Source organism: Zalophus californianus, chromosome 9, assembly GCF_009762305.2.
Source record: "Zalophus californianus isolate mZalCal1 chromosome 9, mZalCal1.pri.v2, whole genome shotgun sequence".
Taxonomy (NCBI): domain Eukaryota; kingdom Metazoa; phylum Chordata; class Mammalia; order Carnivora; family Otariidae; genus Zalophus; species Zalophus californianus.
In genome coordinates, this window is record NC_045603.1 from 73256097 (window position 1) to 73274722 (window position 18626).

Consider the following 18626-nt stretch of genomic DNA (forward strand, 5'->3'; position numbering starts at 1 on the left):
ATTAATTATAGTGATGTAGAGGATCGGACCTTTCTTTAGATCCAGAATTTGGCTACTTTCTTTTTTTTGGTTGGCCTGTGCATACTATTTCAATGCAGTTCTCTGAACATCTGGCTGGTACTTAACAGAGAAAGTGGCTTATGATGCTTCTCCCTATGAACAGAGAGTATTTTTTTCAGTGTGCTGTATCCTTAGTTGAATCATGGGGATGAAAAATTATGAGACATGGAAGTTGAAGTCAGAGGAAGTCAGTGTCCCATCATTCTTCCCTTTCTTTCCCTAATTAGCCAGTGTTGAACTGTACTTGAGGGAAATAAACCTTTGTTGTCCTAAGTGGCATTGCAAACCAGAGATTGAGTAGGTTAGTCTAGGAATCATAGCACCAAACATTAATGCATATCTTTTGGTGTTCCTGAGTGAGAATAAACTTGAGTCAGGTGGACCACACAGAGGTGAAGACTGTAGGATACATAGCTAATTTTACAGATTAAGATAGGATTTCTGAGTAATTTTTTAAAAGTGATTCATCATTAATGGATTAAAAAGCGAACAGAATTCTCTCCATCTCTTCATAGAAGTGTATACTTCCTGGTCCCAGGTACACACTGCTGTGCTTTATTGTTCTTAAGCTTTTTACAGAATTAATCTCTTTAATGGAATTACTGAGGTGTGTTTCTTTCATGAATGTCTTGGAGAAATACATTTCTTCCCATAAATTATCACTGTAATTAAAGATCCATTTCAGGAAGGGGAATTTCTTTTTGTAGACTTATGTTACTTATTATTTATGCCATGCCTGATTTCTTAGGAAAACAATTCAGCAAGGCCACAAATGGTCTACAAGTTCCTATGATGTGTCAGAAACTCTCTTCTAGAACAAAAGATAGAGGGTTAAAGTAGGGTAGATCCTTCCTTAATATGTGTCTACTAACTGGAATGAACTAGGGGAGGACCAAAAAAGGGACCAGAAACCCTGGTGACTCATTTGTGGTGGCAATGTGATAGCTGTCCTAATTTTTAAGAAATGGAAGGGAAGAAATTAGTAAGATATAATTAACAGTAAGATGTCAAATTGAACACTAGTAAGTAGCATCCATATAATGATCATCCAAAACACTGACAAACGAGGAAATAAAAAAGAGTAAGGGATCTGAACAGGGGACAGATTTATTGGTGTCGTATAAGAAGAACAAAGGTGTTAACAAGGTGCCAAGTAGGCTAATTACAGATAGCTGTAAGTAAAAGAGCTACACAAAGTGGGAATCAGGTCAGATTACTGAGTAAACTGGAGAACTACCACAGTCTTGTGGGGATGAGATCAGAATAACTCAAGCAAAAAAAGAAGAGACCGTTTACAAAGATATTTAGGTAATGGAAAAATTTGTGACATTTTTGAAACTGTGGGTTAGGGACAACAGTGTATTCTAACAGAGTGAGGTTAACAGTGGCCAAATGCAAAAAGGAAGACATTTGTGTGTTATTTCCTTTCTGTTTATGGGGAAAAATAAAAATATCTTGACCAATTAGAAAAGAAAGGTTTATTTCTTGTGTTGCCTTTAATAAAACAGGGACAGAGGGCTAGGAGAAGTGAGGGTATAAGAGAAAGTCTGGAAGATACTAAAAACTACATGTGTTTAAAAATTCAGGTTTGGATGGAACTAGAGAGTATTATGCTAAGTGAAATAAGTCAGAGAAAGACAAATACCATATGATTTCACTCATATGTGGAATTTAAGAAATAAAACAGATGAACATAGAGGAGATGCACCTGGGTGGCTCAGTCAGTTAAGTGTCTGCCTTTGGCTCGGGTCATTATCCCAGGGTCCTAGCACTGAGCCCCACATTGGGCTCCCTGCTCAGCATGGAGCCTGCGTTTCCCTCTCCCTCCGCTGCTCCCCTTGCTTATATTCTCTCTCTCTGTCAATTAAATAAATAAAATCTTAAAAAAAAAAAAAAGATGAACATAGGGGAAGGGAAGGAAAAATAGAATAAGATAAAAACAGAGGAAGGCAAACCATAAGAGACTCTTAACTATAGGGAACAAGCTGAGGGTTGTTGGAGGGGCAGTGGGTGGGGGATGAGTTAAATGGGTAATGAGCATTGGCGGGGGCACTTGTGATGAGTACTGGGTGTTATATGTGAGTGATGAATCACGAAATTCTACCCCTGAAACTAATACTGCACTATATGTTAACTAACTTGAATATCTTTTTGAACTAACTTGAATTTAAATAAAATATTGAAAGAAAAAAATAGAAATATAGGTTTGATTGCCAGCATGTTTGGACTTAGGTTAATGAGTGATGTTAGTGCTACTCTTATAATTTAGGAAAAAAAAACCCTGGTGACTGCACAAGTCCTAGGAGGGTATAAATTATAAAGGCATGTGTTATTTACTTAAATCAGCATCCCTTCAGTAACTGCAAATCATTTGTTAGTTATTTGTCAACATTCTTGTCACTAGCATTTAATCAAATTTAATTCAGAGTAAGGACAACATCTGTCATAATGATTTATTTCCCCTTTTTAAAAGAACCTGTTACTCTGGAACTTTGTTCTCTTCCTTTCTGAATGAAAATTCTTGGCTATATGGAGATAGTAAAAATGATGGTAATACTGAAAGGGATAAAAATTCCCATTTTGGTTGCTGTTGTACTTTGTTTTAGTATGAATAGAGGGATAATGAGGCTTGGTTATTGCTATGAAAAGGTTAACTTTAGGGTTATGACTTTTCATTGCAGATGGAGGTGTAACATTATTCAGCTTGATGGTCTTTGCATGGCAATATATGTTTGTATATTTATATGTATATGTATACTTACATATCTAGGTAGTGTTCACTGTTATACTTCTATTCCTCACATAATAGTTCTACATTAGTTGTTCTAAAGACTCAGGGCATCCAAAGGGTGTTTTGAAAAATGTGGCAATAATTTGGGGAGCCTAAGAATAAATCATGCATACCATGTTGGAAGGCTCCAGTGGAATTAAGATGATAAAGGTGCCTTATGAAGGAACTGAGTTGGAGAATTTTCAAGTGGTGCTGTAGCAACAATAACAATATTGTTATACCTACATAGGCTTTCATTGCCACATATTATCTCATTTGTTCAACATTCTGTGATGTGGATATTACAGTCATAATATTACCATTTTATAGATAAGGAAACTGAGGCTAAGAGAGTGACTTGCCAAACTCCATAGTTAGTATGTGTTAAAACCTGGGAAAAGTCTGAGATTTTATCCTCTACAAATTAATAAGCTCATCTGTTACTGTTTCTTGTGGCAGAAGCCACAAGTTTCTTGAGTTAGAGACAAAGTGTTGTAAGCTTCATGATGATTTGAACTGCTTCCCAGTTCCCCTCTTCCCCAAACCCATGGAGGCAAAGCAGGTAGGCCTATTAATTATATGGGTGCTGTGCAAGCAGTGGGGCATTGAGAAACACAAAACTTGGGGATTCACTGATTTTATAGTAAACAGAAGCAAGCTAGCTCTTTGTCAGGTAGAAGACATTATCCCTAAAAGATGCTTGCAGCAAATGCAACTTTGAGAAATGATCCTTAAAAAGAGCAGTCAGGGTCTTGCATTCTTGGCATATCCAGCAGGAATGTGCAGGGATGCTCAAATCTCAAGGTAGATTGCCTCCTCCAACAGTATGTGGCAGAATTAAACTTTAAAAACTCAATTTTTTTGAGTTTGATGACTAAAACTTTAGCTGAGCAAGTAGCAGCTGTAAGTCCCCCACTCCCACCCCCATATATTTGTCTTCTTATTTTTTGGTCCTATCCAGGACATCTTGAAACTAGTGCTCTTGGCTTATTTGATATACTCATTTACTAAAACCAGTTATTGTTATTATGAAGGCAGAGAACAGAAAACAGGGCCCAATTAGGAAAGTTACTGGTCTCAGTCTCCGAATCTCCCCTAATCTTCACTAGCTACTGCCACTGCAAGGAGCTGTGGTTATGTTTTTATAAATGAAATTCCTTGTTCCTATAGCAGTTACATTTGCTATAAAACTGAAGGAAATGATAGGAACCATAAAAAATAAGGGGAAAAAATAAGGAACAAGTGGTGTAACTAATGGTGGGTATAGGAAAAAAATGTTGTTTATAATTCTTTTAAGTCAGGATTTTACTTTCTTAAAGGAATAATTAAAATATAATTTGAAATTAGAAAGGACCTTGGGAATATTAAATCCAGGCTCCCCATCTTATAGATTAGAAAATATAATTAGAAAAATTAGAGACAAAGGATGGTTGAATAATTGTTCAAAATCAGGTTTCTAGTGACAGAATAAAGTGATGGAGCAAAGTTAGATTATTGTGATAATCACATGCCCAGTATTAGAATGCCCCCCCTTAACTAGAGCAGTTTATATAGGATTCAGTCAGTAAATGTTGAATTACTTTGTTTTATGATTGAATAGGATCTATTCTGTTCTCAAAGAATTCATTTGTAGTAGAGCAATAAGAATTCATTTTGATAGCTACCATTCTAAACCCATGTACAAATTGGATAAATTAATTCAAGCTTGGGGTGGTCAGGGAAAGCTTTATAAAGGTAGGTCTTGAAAAATTACAAAGAGGTTTCAATGCAGAAAGATGGAGGCTTGGCATTCCAAGCAGAGGGAGAACTGCGTGCATTGCATGGTGAATGAAAGTATATAAGGTGATCAAGAAATGACCAGTGGTTTGGTGTAGCTGGATGTTACTAGATTTGAAAATGGACTGTCAGGTAGAATACAGATTAGGAAAATGTTAGATAGCATGTTAAATAATTAGGACATTTTGGGGGGGAAATGCTGACATTTTAAGGCTAGTTGGCATATGAAGTATAAAAGAAAAAGATTGGTTCAGAAATCAGAATCAGTTAAAAAAAAGTGATGTCACAAAAGTCAACTGCAGATAAAGAATTGAGAAATATGGTATATGAAGGGTAGCAGAATATGCCTTCCCCAAATATGCCATTTTGACATAAGGATTATTTTGAGTGGAAGGGAATTTTTTAAAAAGCAGATACAAGGAAAGATCTCTGCCTCTTCCTATTTGTCTAAAAGCAGGACATAAATTTGTAACGGTGTTTCCCCTCCCCTCTGGACCAAGAAGGACAGAAGTTAGTCACTAGAATGGAAATGGAGGAACCTATATAACAAACTTTACTAACTAGCACTTATCTTCCATTAATTTCTCCTTATGTTTACCTTCCCACTGTTTGCTGTTCTAGAAACTCAGTTCTTTTTCCTTTTGTTAATATGCTATATAAGTCCAAGTTCTAATCACCCTTTGAGTTATTCATCACTGAGTATTCCCACATGTATGCATGATGTACATGGGAATAAACTTATGTTTGTTTTTCCTTTGTTAGTCTGTCTTTTGTCAGTCTAATTTACAGGGCCACACCGGTAGAACTTAAGAGGATAGAGGGAAAAGTTTTTTCCTCCCCTACTAAGTTGTAAATAGGGTCAAATGCTGAAGAGAGGTCAGGTAGGATGAAGACCTAAAAGGGTCCACTTTATTTGGAAATGAAAAGTGCTTCTTTGGTGCCTCTTTCTGAGCGGTTTCTGTAGAGTGTGAGAGCAGAAGCTAAGTAACTATATGGCAAGGGAAAGATTTAGACGTAAGAAAATGGAGACAACATTTGTTCATGTATTTTTATCTTAAAACTGAATAATGAACAGCTTGAATCATATTCTGTTTCAAGCCTTCAATCTATACAAGCTAGATACAACAAATTACTTTTCTTTTTTTTTTGTGTGTGTGGCTCTTCATGGGTTCAGACCCACCCATTGGTCAATGGTCCACAAAGGATAAAAAGTCTATCTCATGCTAAGAAAAAAAGCACATTCTCCAGCAAAACTGTCACTCTTTTCCGTAACGGCCTCACCCAGCCTACATTCATTTTCAATGTAACATTAAAAAAAAAAAAAATCTAAATAGAGATCATCTCTTTTAGCAAATTAATATTATAGGTAGAACCCACATGATTCTTGGCCTTTATCATATAAATATCATTGCTATGAAATATTGGAATATCTTATCCTAAATATTTATGACATAAGTTTTATGCATAAATGTTTTTCTTTAAGCAGTTTCAAATATATCTATTTACATGATTACACATTTTGAAAAACCTACAAGGCCTTGTTATTATTTCTTAGTGTTAATGTTAACCAAAATGTTAACACTGATTCTTTCTTAGTATTGGGATTAGATGAATATGTTTAATGTTCTTATTTTTACATAAAAATACTAAGAAAGAAGATATTTAAAAATATTTAGAGTCATAAATGTCAGATTCTATTTTTTATTTTTATTATTTTTTTGAGATTCTATTTTTGGTTATTTCCCAGAAGGGCTGATATATTTTGTCTATATATAATTTCAAATTATAGTTTTGAAATTGAGGTTTGTACTGGGTAAATTTCAGATTCTTCACATTATTAAAGCAGATGAATTGGCTTGGGTTAGAACTTCATGTGCGAATTCTTGGGTATAAATTCAGGGAATTATAGAGTTTAAAATACTAATTTTTGAAGGGGAGTTATAATGGTGAATGAATATATCTCTAGCCTTTGAAATATAGTCAATCTCCAATTATCTGCATATACCATCTTCTTCTAGGTGGGAGTTTCTCAAACCTGTTGGGAAACTACCATTGCCTGGATCCAGATGAAAGAGTTCCGCCCATCTTGCCGATTTTTAAAGCCATACTCTCTCCCTGCCCATTGAAATGGGTGGAATTGCACATCATTCATGCTTCAAACACAACCCTCCTTGCCATTAGCCAGGATAATAATCAGATGAATAGAGGTTGGGAGATTAAGTTCTGAATGACATTGGCATTCTAAAATTGGCTGTCATATCTGCAATTCAAATAGCATCTACTTTTTCTTTGTTATGTTAAAATGAAATTAGAAATACTTAATAGCCAAAGAAGTTAGCCTATGGTTATAATAATTTCCTTAAATTTAATGAGACACTGATTTCAAACAGTAGTCCAGTGCTCATTTTCATTTGAGTTTATTTTTATCCGTTTTATTACATGGGATTTGTTAAGCTTCACAGTGCAGCTCTAAAGAAGGGAGAGAGCAGAATCCTGGGGGCATGAGGTAGAGAGAGAAAAGCCTGGGTTCAGATATGACTTTATGTTGGAATGCAAAGAATTAGCTAGAGCTTTCTGAAGAAGTGAAATCTAAACAGAGACTGAAAACATGAGATGTTCAGGCTGGAAAAGGAATTAGGAATTGAGAGGTTGGGGAATAGTGTCCAGGGTAAGAGGGCAGTATATTTGAAGTTATAGAGGCTAGAGAGAGCATGGCTTGTTAGTGAAACTGGTTCAAAGTAAGCCATCACTAATGCACCCACCATCAACAACCAAAATTCTTTATTGCAAAGATGAAGCATGGCCAGAGGAGAGACTGCAGAGGGGTTTAGGGATGTACTGAAGGATTTTAAGCAAGGTAGTGACCTGATCAGCTTCATATTTTACAAATATCACTGATATTGCAGTGTATGGAACAGATTGGTGGGGGCAAGAATTGACACAGGCAAGCTAGTGAGGAGACTTGGAATAATCCAAGTAACATAATGGTGGTGTTGATGGGGAAGGAAAGAAATTGGTGGGCTCTTGAGCTATTTCAGAGATAATAATAGCTCTTGGAGGTCAATTAAGTAGATGGAATAGGGAAGAGGGAATAATTGAGGTCTACTCTCCCGTTTCTAGCTTGGCAGCAGTCAGGATGGTGATTCTTCCAAGGAGGATGGGGGTTTGGTTATGGTTTCCACCTCATGATTGGATGAAGTGAGATAGGAGAAAAGGAGTTTGGGAGGAAGAGAATATTAATTTTGAGAAAGACCACTCACTCATCAAGAAAACGTGGAACCAGACAGCCAAAGCTACTACTACCATTAGCTCTTTCTATGGTCCATGGTTGTGGCTTCTTGTAAGAAACCCTTTGTTTTATTTGTTAGGATATCGTTTTATTTTTATAGCAGTATATAAATATTATTTTCCTTTCCCCCTTTTTAAAATATAGTATCCTGCAGTCAAATAGTGTTAGATCTAAAAGGACCTTGGAAATTATAGTTTCTATCCACAGGTGAGGAAATTGGAGCTCTGAGAGAAGACGCATGATAGCTGTGGAGTGATGGACATAGTTAAACCCAGGTCTCCTGATGGCCACTCTGTTGCTCTTTCCACAGTACCTAGCCAGCTCCACATTGATTATTGTTTTCCATTAAAACAGATAAGTGAAATTGAAAACTTGATTAAAGAAAGATATTATCAAAGAGGAAAGAAAAAATTGCATAAATATGTTGTTAACACAGTTTTTTGGTAGTATAGAATTCCATTTTAGATAACCAGGGTTGCAGAAATTGAGTCCCTTCTCAGTATTATCTTTCCTATCCTTCCATTGACCTTCCATCCTGATGAACCCGAAAGGGTTAAAATCAGGCAATTTGGTCTTAGGTTTGGCTTTATCTCTAATAAATTGATGAACTCATTCCACTTCTATTGACCCCATTAAAAAAATTCAGATCTCAAAAAATAATTATTTGGGACTAGATTCTTTTAAAATTTTTTTTTTTGGTCTTTATCATTTTGTGTTTTCTGTCACTGGTTGTCTTTACTTTCTTCCTTAAACTGCTTCTCCTTCTTCATGGCAAATAGGAACCTCTTATTTATTTGTTTGTTTGTTTATTTATTATTATTTTTAAAGATTTTATTTATTTGAGAGAGAGAGAGAGAGAGAGAGACAGAGAGAGCACAGGCAGGGGGAGAAGCAGAGGGAGAGGGAGAAGCAGACGCTCCAGTGAGCAGGGAGCCCGACATGGGGCTCCATCCCAGGAGCTGGATATCATGACCTGAGCCGAAGGCAGACGCTTAACCATCTGAGCCACCCAGATGCCCCCAAATAAGAACCTTTTAAAAAACCTAGGTACAGTAAGTCAGTGAGGTATATGTCCAGGATAGTCCTTTTATTTTTTCCTTAAAGATTTTATTTATTTATTTGAGAGAGAGGGAGTGCACATGTGCATGCACAAGTGCAAGCCAGGGAGGGAGGAGGGGCAGAGGGAAAGAATCTCAAGCAGACTCCCTGCCAAATGTGCAGCCCTACAGGGCCATGGGACTTGGCTCAAAGTGGGACTAGATGCAGGGCTTGATCGAAAGACACCAAGATCATGACCTGAGCTGAAATCAAGAGTCAGATGCTTAACCAACTGAGCCACCCAGGCACCCCAGGATCATCTTTTTATAGATTAAATAGAATAGGACCAGATTTTGGTTTGTTCTGTTAGCAACATATCACCATGTTTACTCTCCTTCTTTAAAAAGAGGACTTGAAATTGGGAAGAGAAGCAAAAGAGGAAAGTACGAGAATCTGGAGTAGATAGGGGTTGAGTGTAGGGTGGGTATAATGCTGTGGTTTTCCAAGTAGAGAGAGGACACCCTCTTTTTTTTTAATTATTACAAACATGTATTTATTAATGCTAAGCTCATATAAGTCATTATATTTCCAAATAAAGTTTATAATTCTTTAAGGAGGCTTCAGTTGAATTCATGTCCATGGCACTGAAGTTTTCCTCTAACATTAAGCTGAATTATAAAGCAGAATGTTCAAAGAGAATCACCTGTGCCTCACTTTCAGGAACAATTTGTTTGTGAAGTTGCATCTGCTCCAAACCAGAACTTTCTAAAGAATGTGGGGAAGTGTTACAAATTGAGGCAGTTACATTGTTCCTTGCTGACTGATAAAAGCTGTACTATTCAAGTCTATTTTCCCCTGAGTTTTCGGGTGCATGTTGATTCACTGGGTTTTGGAGAGAAAATATTGGAACTTCTCTTTGTTTTTATTTTTAATTTCTTTCTTTACAAAATTCTGCTTTTGTGTATGTCATAATACATGACACATCAATAGAGTGCATATCATTTGTAATGAATACATACATATAAATATAAATATATATATATATAGTGAGAGTGTGCTTCAAGATGTTAAGCTGACAGAAGGATATGGTTAAATAAGTTTGGAAACCACTGGTGAAGAATTTGCAAAAAAGGCAAGTCAGGGGCATCAAGATAAATATGTCCTTAATTTCTCACTTTTGGCTATTGTCATCTCTGGAAATAAAGAGAAGAAACTTAAAACAAAAATAACAACAACAAACAGAATTTTGGTGGCAGAATTTATTTTAACTGAGTGTTTAATTTGTTACAGTTGTGGAAAAGCATTCACCCACAAAATTATTTAATTTTAAGATTAATTTTATTCTTGTTCATGATTTTTTGAGATTGTCAAGTAACTCATACTGAAATTGACCCAGTATAATTTAATTTATTTAAACTTTTCAAAGGAAGAGGCAGTAGTAGATTACATTAGTGTTTTTAAAAGATTTGGCTAGGAATTTTTAAGTTTTGTGTCTTTCAGTTTTTTTCCAGTCATTTTATTTTATTTTTTCCAACTATTTCTCACAGAATAAGACCACAGCTTGCCAAAGAGAAGATTGAAGGATGCCATATTTGTACATCTGTCACACCAGGAGAACCTCAGGTCTTCCTAGGGAAAGATAAAGCTTTTACTTTTGATTATGTGTTTGACATTGAATCTCAGCAAGAGCAGATCTACACTCAATGTATAGAAAAACTAATTGAAGGTTGTTTTGAAGGATACAATGCTACTGTTTTTGCCTATGGACAAGTAAGTACCAAATTATTTTCATAGAAGCTGTAACTTTTCAGAAGTGTCAATTCACTTGCACTTTTTGTCTCTTGAACTTATGTTATTGATATCAAGCATGCATTTTTCTTTGTTCTCTTCTTTTATTCAGACTGGAGCTGGCAAAACATATACAATGGGAACAGGATTTGATGTTAACATCATCGAGGAAGAACAGGGTATTATTTCTCGTGCTGTTAAACACCTTTTCAAGAGTATTGAAGAAAAAAAACACACTGCAATTAAAAATGGGCTTCCTCCTCCAGATTTTAAAGTGAATGCCCAATTCTTAGAGGTAATAGTCTAATTGTGTCATTAGTTTCCTTTATATCTTATCCTTAAGACCATAACTCTTATGATTTTATACTCCCAGTTTCTAGTATAGTATTTGGCACTTAGTGCTTAATAAATAACATTTGAGTAAATTAATTTTAGGTAATAGGTCATAGTAACAATAGATAATAAATAATAAATATTCTTTCTTATTGGTATTAAAAATTATAAACACTTGACCGGAGTCCATAGGGTAAAACAATATTGTTTATTTCAGACTCCATCTTATAATTACTGTTGTAGTGTAGGCAGGCTCACAAAGATCTGGGAACTCAGCAGCTAAGAAGGAGGGGAGATGTGCAGAATAATAGGATTGAGGCTATAGCACTAGTTGGGTTGCAAAAACTGGTATTGCTGCAAGGATAGGCCTATGTTTTATGCAATGTCCAAAGGTTGGGGCAGGTTTGGATTAATTTAGGGCAGTCTAGTCTGGTGGGAGGAACATGACAGTAAGAGGACATCTGGGATTTGAGCAATATTGCAGTTAGGTGGATGGCAACATTATAATTCTGGGTGCTTTGTTCAAAGAGTGTTCTAGTCTAGATTGCCTGAGCTAATCATTTTTGATCATTGATGAAATAGTTTGTTTAGGATTATATAGCATGAAATAGAAAACCTAATTCAAATTAACATCAATTATCTTACTCCTGGTTTTAGTGGACATCCCAATTTAATAAAAACTGAGACTAATGTAACTATGTACTTCTTACCAAAAGAAAGGTAATTAGTAGTGGAAAAGAAAAGAAACAGTGTTTTCTGCCTTCCCTTTCACTGTCCAAATGTTGTTAGGCATTGTGACTATAAGCATATTGATAGAAAAATAGGTGTATGCATCCTCTTCTAAGGTATAATCTTCTTAGCCACTATTGATACAGAAACAGTAATATTATTGCTGACCTTGGAAAAATACTAAGTATTAATTTTTAGATACATTAAGAAAGGTTGTAGGACAATAGGAAATATTTTTAGCTGAAGTAGTAAAAATTCTTAAAATCTTCTCTAAGCTTCAGATTTGTTTGCTTTTGGTATTTCTGCATTTACTTAATATTTATAAATATTTGTTTATCTCTTGCAAATGATTAATAGATCATTTTAGCTAGTTTTCAACTCATTAGTCATGATTAAGTCATTTACTGTTCTTACTCATATAAAGAAATCTGACATTTATTTGTATTTGTAGTAATAATTTTATCATTCATTTTTATGTGTTATTTTAAAGAAATATGTTATTTTGAAAATGTTTTAAGATATGTTAGAAAGATAATATGCAATATATGTTAATAGCCATGAGGCAATTTCTACTAAAATTAAGCTTATAATATTTCTTTGTGATAGCTATATAATGAAGAGGTCCTTGACTTATTTGATACCACTCGTGATATTGATGCAAAAAATAAAAAATCAAATATAAGAATTCATGAAGATTCAACTGGAGGAATTTATACTGTGGGCGTCACAACACGTACTGTGAATACAGAATCAGAGGTGACATTTATGTTAAAGTTAAAATAGAATATATTTGGCTTTATTTAATCATCAGCTTTACTGATAGTTTGCTTGAGATCAAGAATGAAATTTGTATCCATATGTGTAATATAGAGTTAAAAATCTTGTCTTCTTCCCCCATATTTTTTTATATCAGGATTTTATTATCTACAATGTCAAGGTTATGATAAAGTCAGTACATTTATCATAGCATGAAAAGAATCTAAGGCAATGTATGTATAGTTTTCTTTCACAGCTAGAGAGAGTTAGATCATTGAAGGTGAAGGCTGAGATGCCAATCCTTGGTTTCCTTTTGCTGTCACGTATGTAGGACTATAGCATGGTTCCTAAAGGGAAACTATTAAGAAAAGTTACAGAAAAGTATTTCAAGAGAAGATATAGAAGGGCCCCAGTAATTCAACTTGTTGCTTAGTTTGTTCCCAAGTGTTCTACTGTAACAGTTTTGGAATGGAAGCTGCAAATGTCAGCAAATGACAAACAATGGAATCTCAGTGTTTTCTCCTATTAAAAAAATAATACACTATTATACTGAGAAGTTCAGCTCAGAAAGTGCCTGTAACTAAAATAATATGAAAAGCCACATCTTTTATATCCCCTAATATGGTAGGTTTTGACCATTAGCTTAGATTTCTGATTGTATGGTGTCTTGTTTAAATATTGTTCAAGTAAAATCTTTCTTTTCCTTTCCAGATGATGCAGTGTTTGAAGCTGGGTGCTTTATCCCGGACAACTGCTAGTACCCAGATGAATGTTCAGAGCTCTCGTTCACATGCCATTTTTACCATTCATTTGTGTCAAACCAGAATGTGTCCCCAAATAGATGCTGTGAGTTTTAGTTCTAATTTTTTCTTTCTCTTCTCTTTTCTCCTTCCTTCCTTCCTTCCTTCCTTCCTTCCTTCCTCCCTCCCTCCCTCCTTCCCTCCCTCCCTCCCTCCCTCCCTTCCTTTCTTCCTTCCTTTCTTCCTTCCTTTCGATCTTATTTATTTATTTAGCTGAGCAGGGAGCCCGACGCAGGACTCTGGGATCATGACCTGAGCTGAAAGCAGACACTTAGCCAACTGAGCCACCCAGGCGCTCCTTTAGTTCTAATTTCTTACACTTTCAGGCTTCATTTTCCTAAAAATCCACATAAATCCCAGGAGAGTACATTTAAGCCAAATTTAGTTTGGCTAATGATTCCTTTTCTTAATGAGATGCTTCTGATTGTATTTAAACTGAAGCTGGCCAACTATGTAAGATTTTGAAATAAAAAAAATGGATATGTGTCTGCAGCAACTAGAAAGCAAGCCCTGGCTTAATGGTGATGGATGTAGTCACCCGAGACCCTTTGCTTTTGAGGACTGTGCATTACAGGTTTCTCTTCATCAACATAAGCAAAGCCTCAGCTGATAACAGTTGGTTTCTGACTGGCAAGTTTCTTTCTACCTTTGCCTAAACTTCTTATTGCCGGTAGATTTTTTTTGTATTAAATTTATTTGGCTACTTGCCTATTTTTGAATGCTATGTTTATATTTATTGAATATATGCATAATGAGTGCAAGGTGGGGTTGGAGGATATTTAGTGTCACATTAATAAAATATTTTTTATTATTTTCCTCAATTGCAGGAAAATGCAACTGATAATAAGGTGATTTCTGAATCATCACAGCTGAATGAATTTGAAACCTTGACTGCAAAGTTCCATTTTGTTGATCTGGCAGGATCAGAAAGACTGAAGCGTACTGGAGCTACTGGCGAGAGGGCAAAAGAAGGCATTTCCATCAACTGTGGACTTGTATGTGCTTTTCCCTTCTGTAACACATAATACCCAAGTGGAAATCCTTCATGTGCTGAGCTGAGAAATGAAAGTTACAATAAACTTATAAACTTAGGAGTAATGCACATTATAGGCTTTCTTTCTTTAAAACATTGCAAATTTTTACATGTGTATAAATTTAGTTGGATTAAATTTTATGATATATGCAGAAAATAATATATATAGTAGAAATGATTTTAAAAATTCTTCCCACCTTTAAAAATAAATTGTCAAAATCAGCATTTAATATTAAATATTTCATGGGATGACTTTCAAAGTAGATTTTTTGCTAACATTTTATGTCAGTCATTTTATTTTGGGAATTATCAATTTTTTTAAAGTAATGATCGTTTTAAAATGAGAATTTTGAAAATTTTCCTGTTAGGAGTTAATTTTAATACCATGCCACTTAGTGGTGGTTTTCATGGCAAACCACCTTGTGTTTGTTAGTATAAGGCTTCTGTTACATAGATAAAAAAGTTTTAGGGCAAGTTTTTGTATAATAAATCTTTTCCTATTGACTTTCATTATAAAATTGGATGTGTGTTCCTGCATAAAAGTAGTGGCATCCCTAAATGCAGATAGCATCAGGGTCTGTGTTTTCTGCTTTGCTGCTCTCCCTTCCTGCCTAGAGCTGGGGACTCCAATCAGATGGTCCTATTTTACTGTTGTCCAGGATTTGCTCCTAGATGATTGTAACTCATTTGGGGTGGAAATTAACAACCAGGACTGAGTAGAGAGAGCCAGACTTCCCAACTCCAACACCCATCTTGATGCTTACACTATGGTTCAGTGTTAGTGTTAAAGGGAGTGACCTGGATCCTAGACTTTGTGTAGGAGATAAAATCACGGTAGAATTTCCATTTGTGCTGTCAGGAAAAAACAAAAGCCATTGGTCTGTTTTTTTGTTTAGGCCACTGAAACGTGTTCAGATACGTCTGGTAAAGTTTCAGTGTGGCCAGTGGTTAAAACTGAAGCTTCTCTGGAGAAGACACTAAGACACAATGTGATGCTGATGCCAGTCTTTGCAGGATCCATTGGTCCTGACAAAAACATCGTGATTATCTGTTTGCATTACTGAAGGAGAGTGTGACCAAGGTCTAGGATAGTGCTTATGCTTTAGGTGCCAGTTCACTGTGGTAGGAAAAACAGTAGGAGTGTCAGGAGGAGTGACGAGAGAGTTCTGTAATTTGACCTACTTTTTAAATATTGGATGAATAGCTCATAGACTCATTGTATTTCTAGAGATAGCTACACCTGTGTTAGGAACACCTTGTTCAGAAAAATAATACTGATATTTTTATTATGGTTCAAGAAGATTTTGTTTTTCCACAAGGAAGCTATATTGCAGTAAGAAAACTTCATGAATTTGTTAAACTACCTAAACATTTTATTTCTTCATAGAGTTGAGAAGAATTTGAAACATGAATTGACAATTTTCTGAGGATACAACCTGATGTTCTGATAATTCTAGAGATGGTTAAGTGGTGCCAATTTTATCACATTTCTATTTTTAAAGAAAATCTCTGAATAGAAATTTTAGGTAATGTGAGTTATGGGTATATTATAGCACTACATTTTGAGTGGTGTTAGTTTTTAGTAGTTAATATAGAAGAACTTGAAGTATACTTCATACTTCAAAATACAAATGTGAAACAAAATCAAACATCTTCTCAATTCTGTCAAGTCTCCATATTATTCTTTATAAGCTTTTTTATTTAAAAGTGTTATAATTACTAAAATTTTATTACTTTCTTCTCTCTCTCTTTTAGTTGGCACTTGGCAATGTAATAAGTGCACTGGGAGATAAGAGCAAGAGGGCCACCCATGTCCCCTATAGAGATTCTAAGCTGACAAGACTGCTACAGGATTCCCTCGGGGGTAATAGGTATGCATAAGTGATTATCCTCCATATTCCTGAATTTCACTTACTTATTAATTTTAAAGTAAATTTGTAAAGTGATTTCTAAGAACTGTTTTTATTATAAAGCAAATTAATAGAATGAGGAACTAATACTTTTTAAGTGCCTAAAATGTGTGAGTCTTTTTGTATGTGATTATTTCACAAAATCCTTAATAATATCCCTTGATGTAGGTGTTATTGTTGCTATTTTACAGATAAGGAAATTGAAATCCATAGAGGTTAAGTAATTTATTCAAAATCACTTAGCTTGTAAGTGAATGTACTTTTTCTACTATATCATAATTTCTGCTTTTAGTGCTTGGCACATAGCAGATACCTAATACAATTTTGTTGAAAAATAAATGCTGTCTCCTAGGTAATTACAAGGTAATTAAATATTGATACTTTTTACAAAGTCTCCTAAATTTTTTTTTAAAGATTTTATTTATTTATCTGAGACAGAGAGAGAGAGGGAGAGCATATGCATGAGGTGGGGGGAGGGGGAGGGAGAGGGAGGCTCTCTGCTAAGCAAGGAGCCCAACCTCAGGCTGGATCCCAGAACCCTGGCATCATGATCTGAGCTGAAGGCAGACACTTAACCAACTGAGCCACCCAGGTGCCCCAAAGTCTCCTAACATTTAACATTTTTTTTATATGCAGAAAAACTTTTTTTAATGTCAATTGAATGAATACAGGGTGTTTGCTGTTTATTAACTTTGTCAATATCACTGATATTCCTCTTTTTCTATACTTTGCATCAATCTGATATATTTCATCAGCTAAACTCATTCTTTTAGTAGTAAATACATTCCTTTTTGTAAACATCAACATGTAGGCTTTACAAGTGGAAACATTTTTGGCATTTAAATTCAATCATAGTGTAATGGAACAAGTTACAGACAACCACAGTGAATCTATTTTACAGTGTTTTCAATGGTCTGACACATTTATTGGAAAGATTATTAGATGCTATAAAATTATCTGGTAATTACATTTACAGATTTCCTTTTTGAACAACTATTATCCAAAGAATTTTGATAATTTTGATAATAATATCAATCTGGGTCTTAACTATAATGAGACCAATTTTTGTTTTTAAGCCAAATAGAAATTTTTCAGGTTTGCTAAATTGTAGTCCTTTCCTATATTTATTTCTTAATTATAAAACAAAGCAGAGATGATAAATGTCTTCCCTTTATAGTACTTTTGAATACTTTAATGCTTCTGAAGGTTTGCTTGCCCTATAAGCAGTCTAAGATATTTGCACTGTGGGTCTTGAATTCCTCTGGAGTTTCAGATTGGCTACAGCTAGATAGTGATTGGCTACAGTCTCAGATGTTCCTCACCCATTTCCTTACTGAGTGGTAACTCTTCAGCAGAAAAAAACCTCTTCTAATTCCATCCTTAATGAGCCTCAATTCCTGCTTAAAATTTTGAAATTGAACTTCTAGTTCAAAAGCATTATACTTTGTATACATCTTAGAGAACAGAATACCTTCGTTTTGTAAAGTTTGTATCAAATTACTCTTAAAAGAAAAATTAGGGGGCCCCTGGGTGGCTCATTCCACTGGGCTTCGGCTCAGGTCATGATCTCAGGGTCCTGGGATCGAGCCCCATGTCGGGCTCCCTGCTCAGCGGGGAGTCTGCTTCTCCCTCTGCTGCTCCCCGTGCTTGTGCTCTCTCGCTCTGTCTGTCAAATAAATAAAATCTTAAAAAAAAAAGAAAAATTAGATCAAAGACATTATTGCAAAAAATCTGTGTCTATGTGCATAACTTAGTGACTTTTATTTTCTTAATGAAACTGGCTTTCACAAATTTATAATGTTTAATACAACATTACAACAAATTTATAGCAAAAATTCTGAAAAAGACAGAAACACGTAAAGCAGAGATAAAAATCAGTTATATTTCTATTACCTACAGTAACTACTGTTAACATTGTGATGTATTTCCTCCCTAATGTATGATATAATATGACATATGGTATAACGTGATAAATAATATATGATATATAACATAATAACCTATTTAAGTAATATGTTTCCTTTAAAACAGAATTGTGGTTTTATATAAATTTTAAAAATAAACAACTTTAATGTTTTCTTTGAATTTTTCATAAATACAGCCATTCTTGAAATTTGTATCTTTGGGATTTTATTTAGTATGTGATCTTTTCCCTATACAATAGATCTTAGCTCCTCTCATTCCTGACTTTCACCATTCTCCTTTAGCACTTGATCCCAGTGCTTCTCAAAATAGTTGTGAAGGGCAAGTTCTTCTACCCCACTCCCCAATTTGTGGTGGGTTTGTACTGTGTATGACTATACTCAGCTTGCCCATTTGTGACTTACCATGTAAGTTTGAAAAC

The 18626-nt window shown here is 35.0% G+C and overlaps 1 protein-coding gene across 14 annotated transcripts in view; it reads left to right on the forward strand.

Moving 5' to 3' along the window:
- The window catches only part of KIF21A (kinesin family member 21A), a 145146-nt gene that overhangs the window by 60070 nt on the left and 66450 nt on the right, over window positions 1-18626 (forward strand). For all 14 annotated transcript variants that reach the window (XM_027593156.2, XM_027593157.2, XM_027593161.2 and 11 more), the window contains 6 exons: window positions 10481-10703; window positions 10834-11016; window positions 12390-12539; window positions 13251-13385; window positions 14167-14334; window positions 16128-16243. In XM_027593156.2, the coding sequence (XP_027448957.1) occupies window positions 10481-10703; window positions 10834-11016; window positions 12390-12539; window positions 13251-13385; window positions 14167-14334; window positions 16128-16243 (975 nt within the window). The remainder of the gene's footprint in view (window positions 1-10480; window positions 10704-10833; window positions 11017-12389; window positions 12540-13250; window positions 13386-14166; window positions 14335-16127; window positions 16244-18626) is intronic.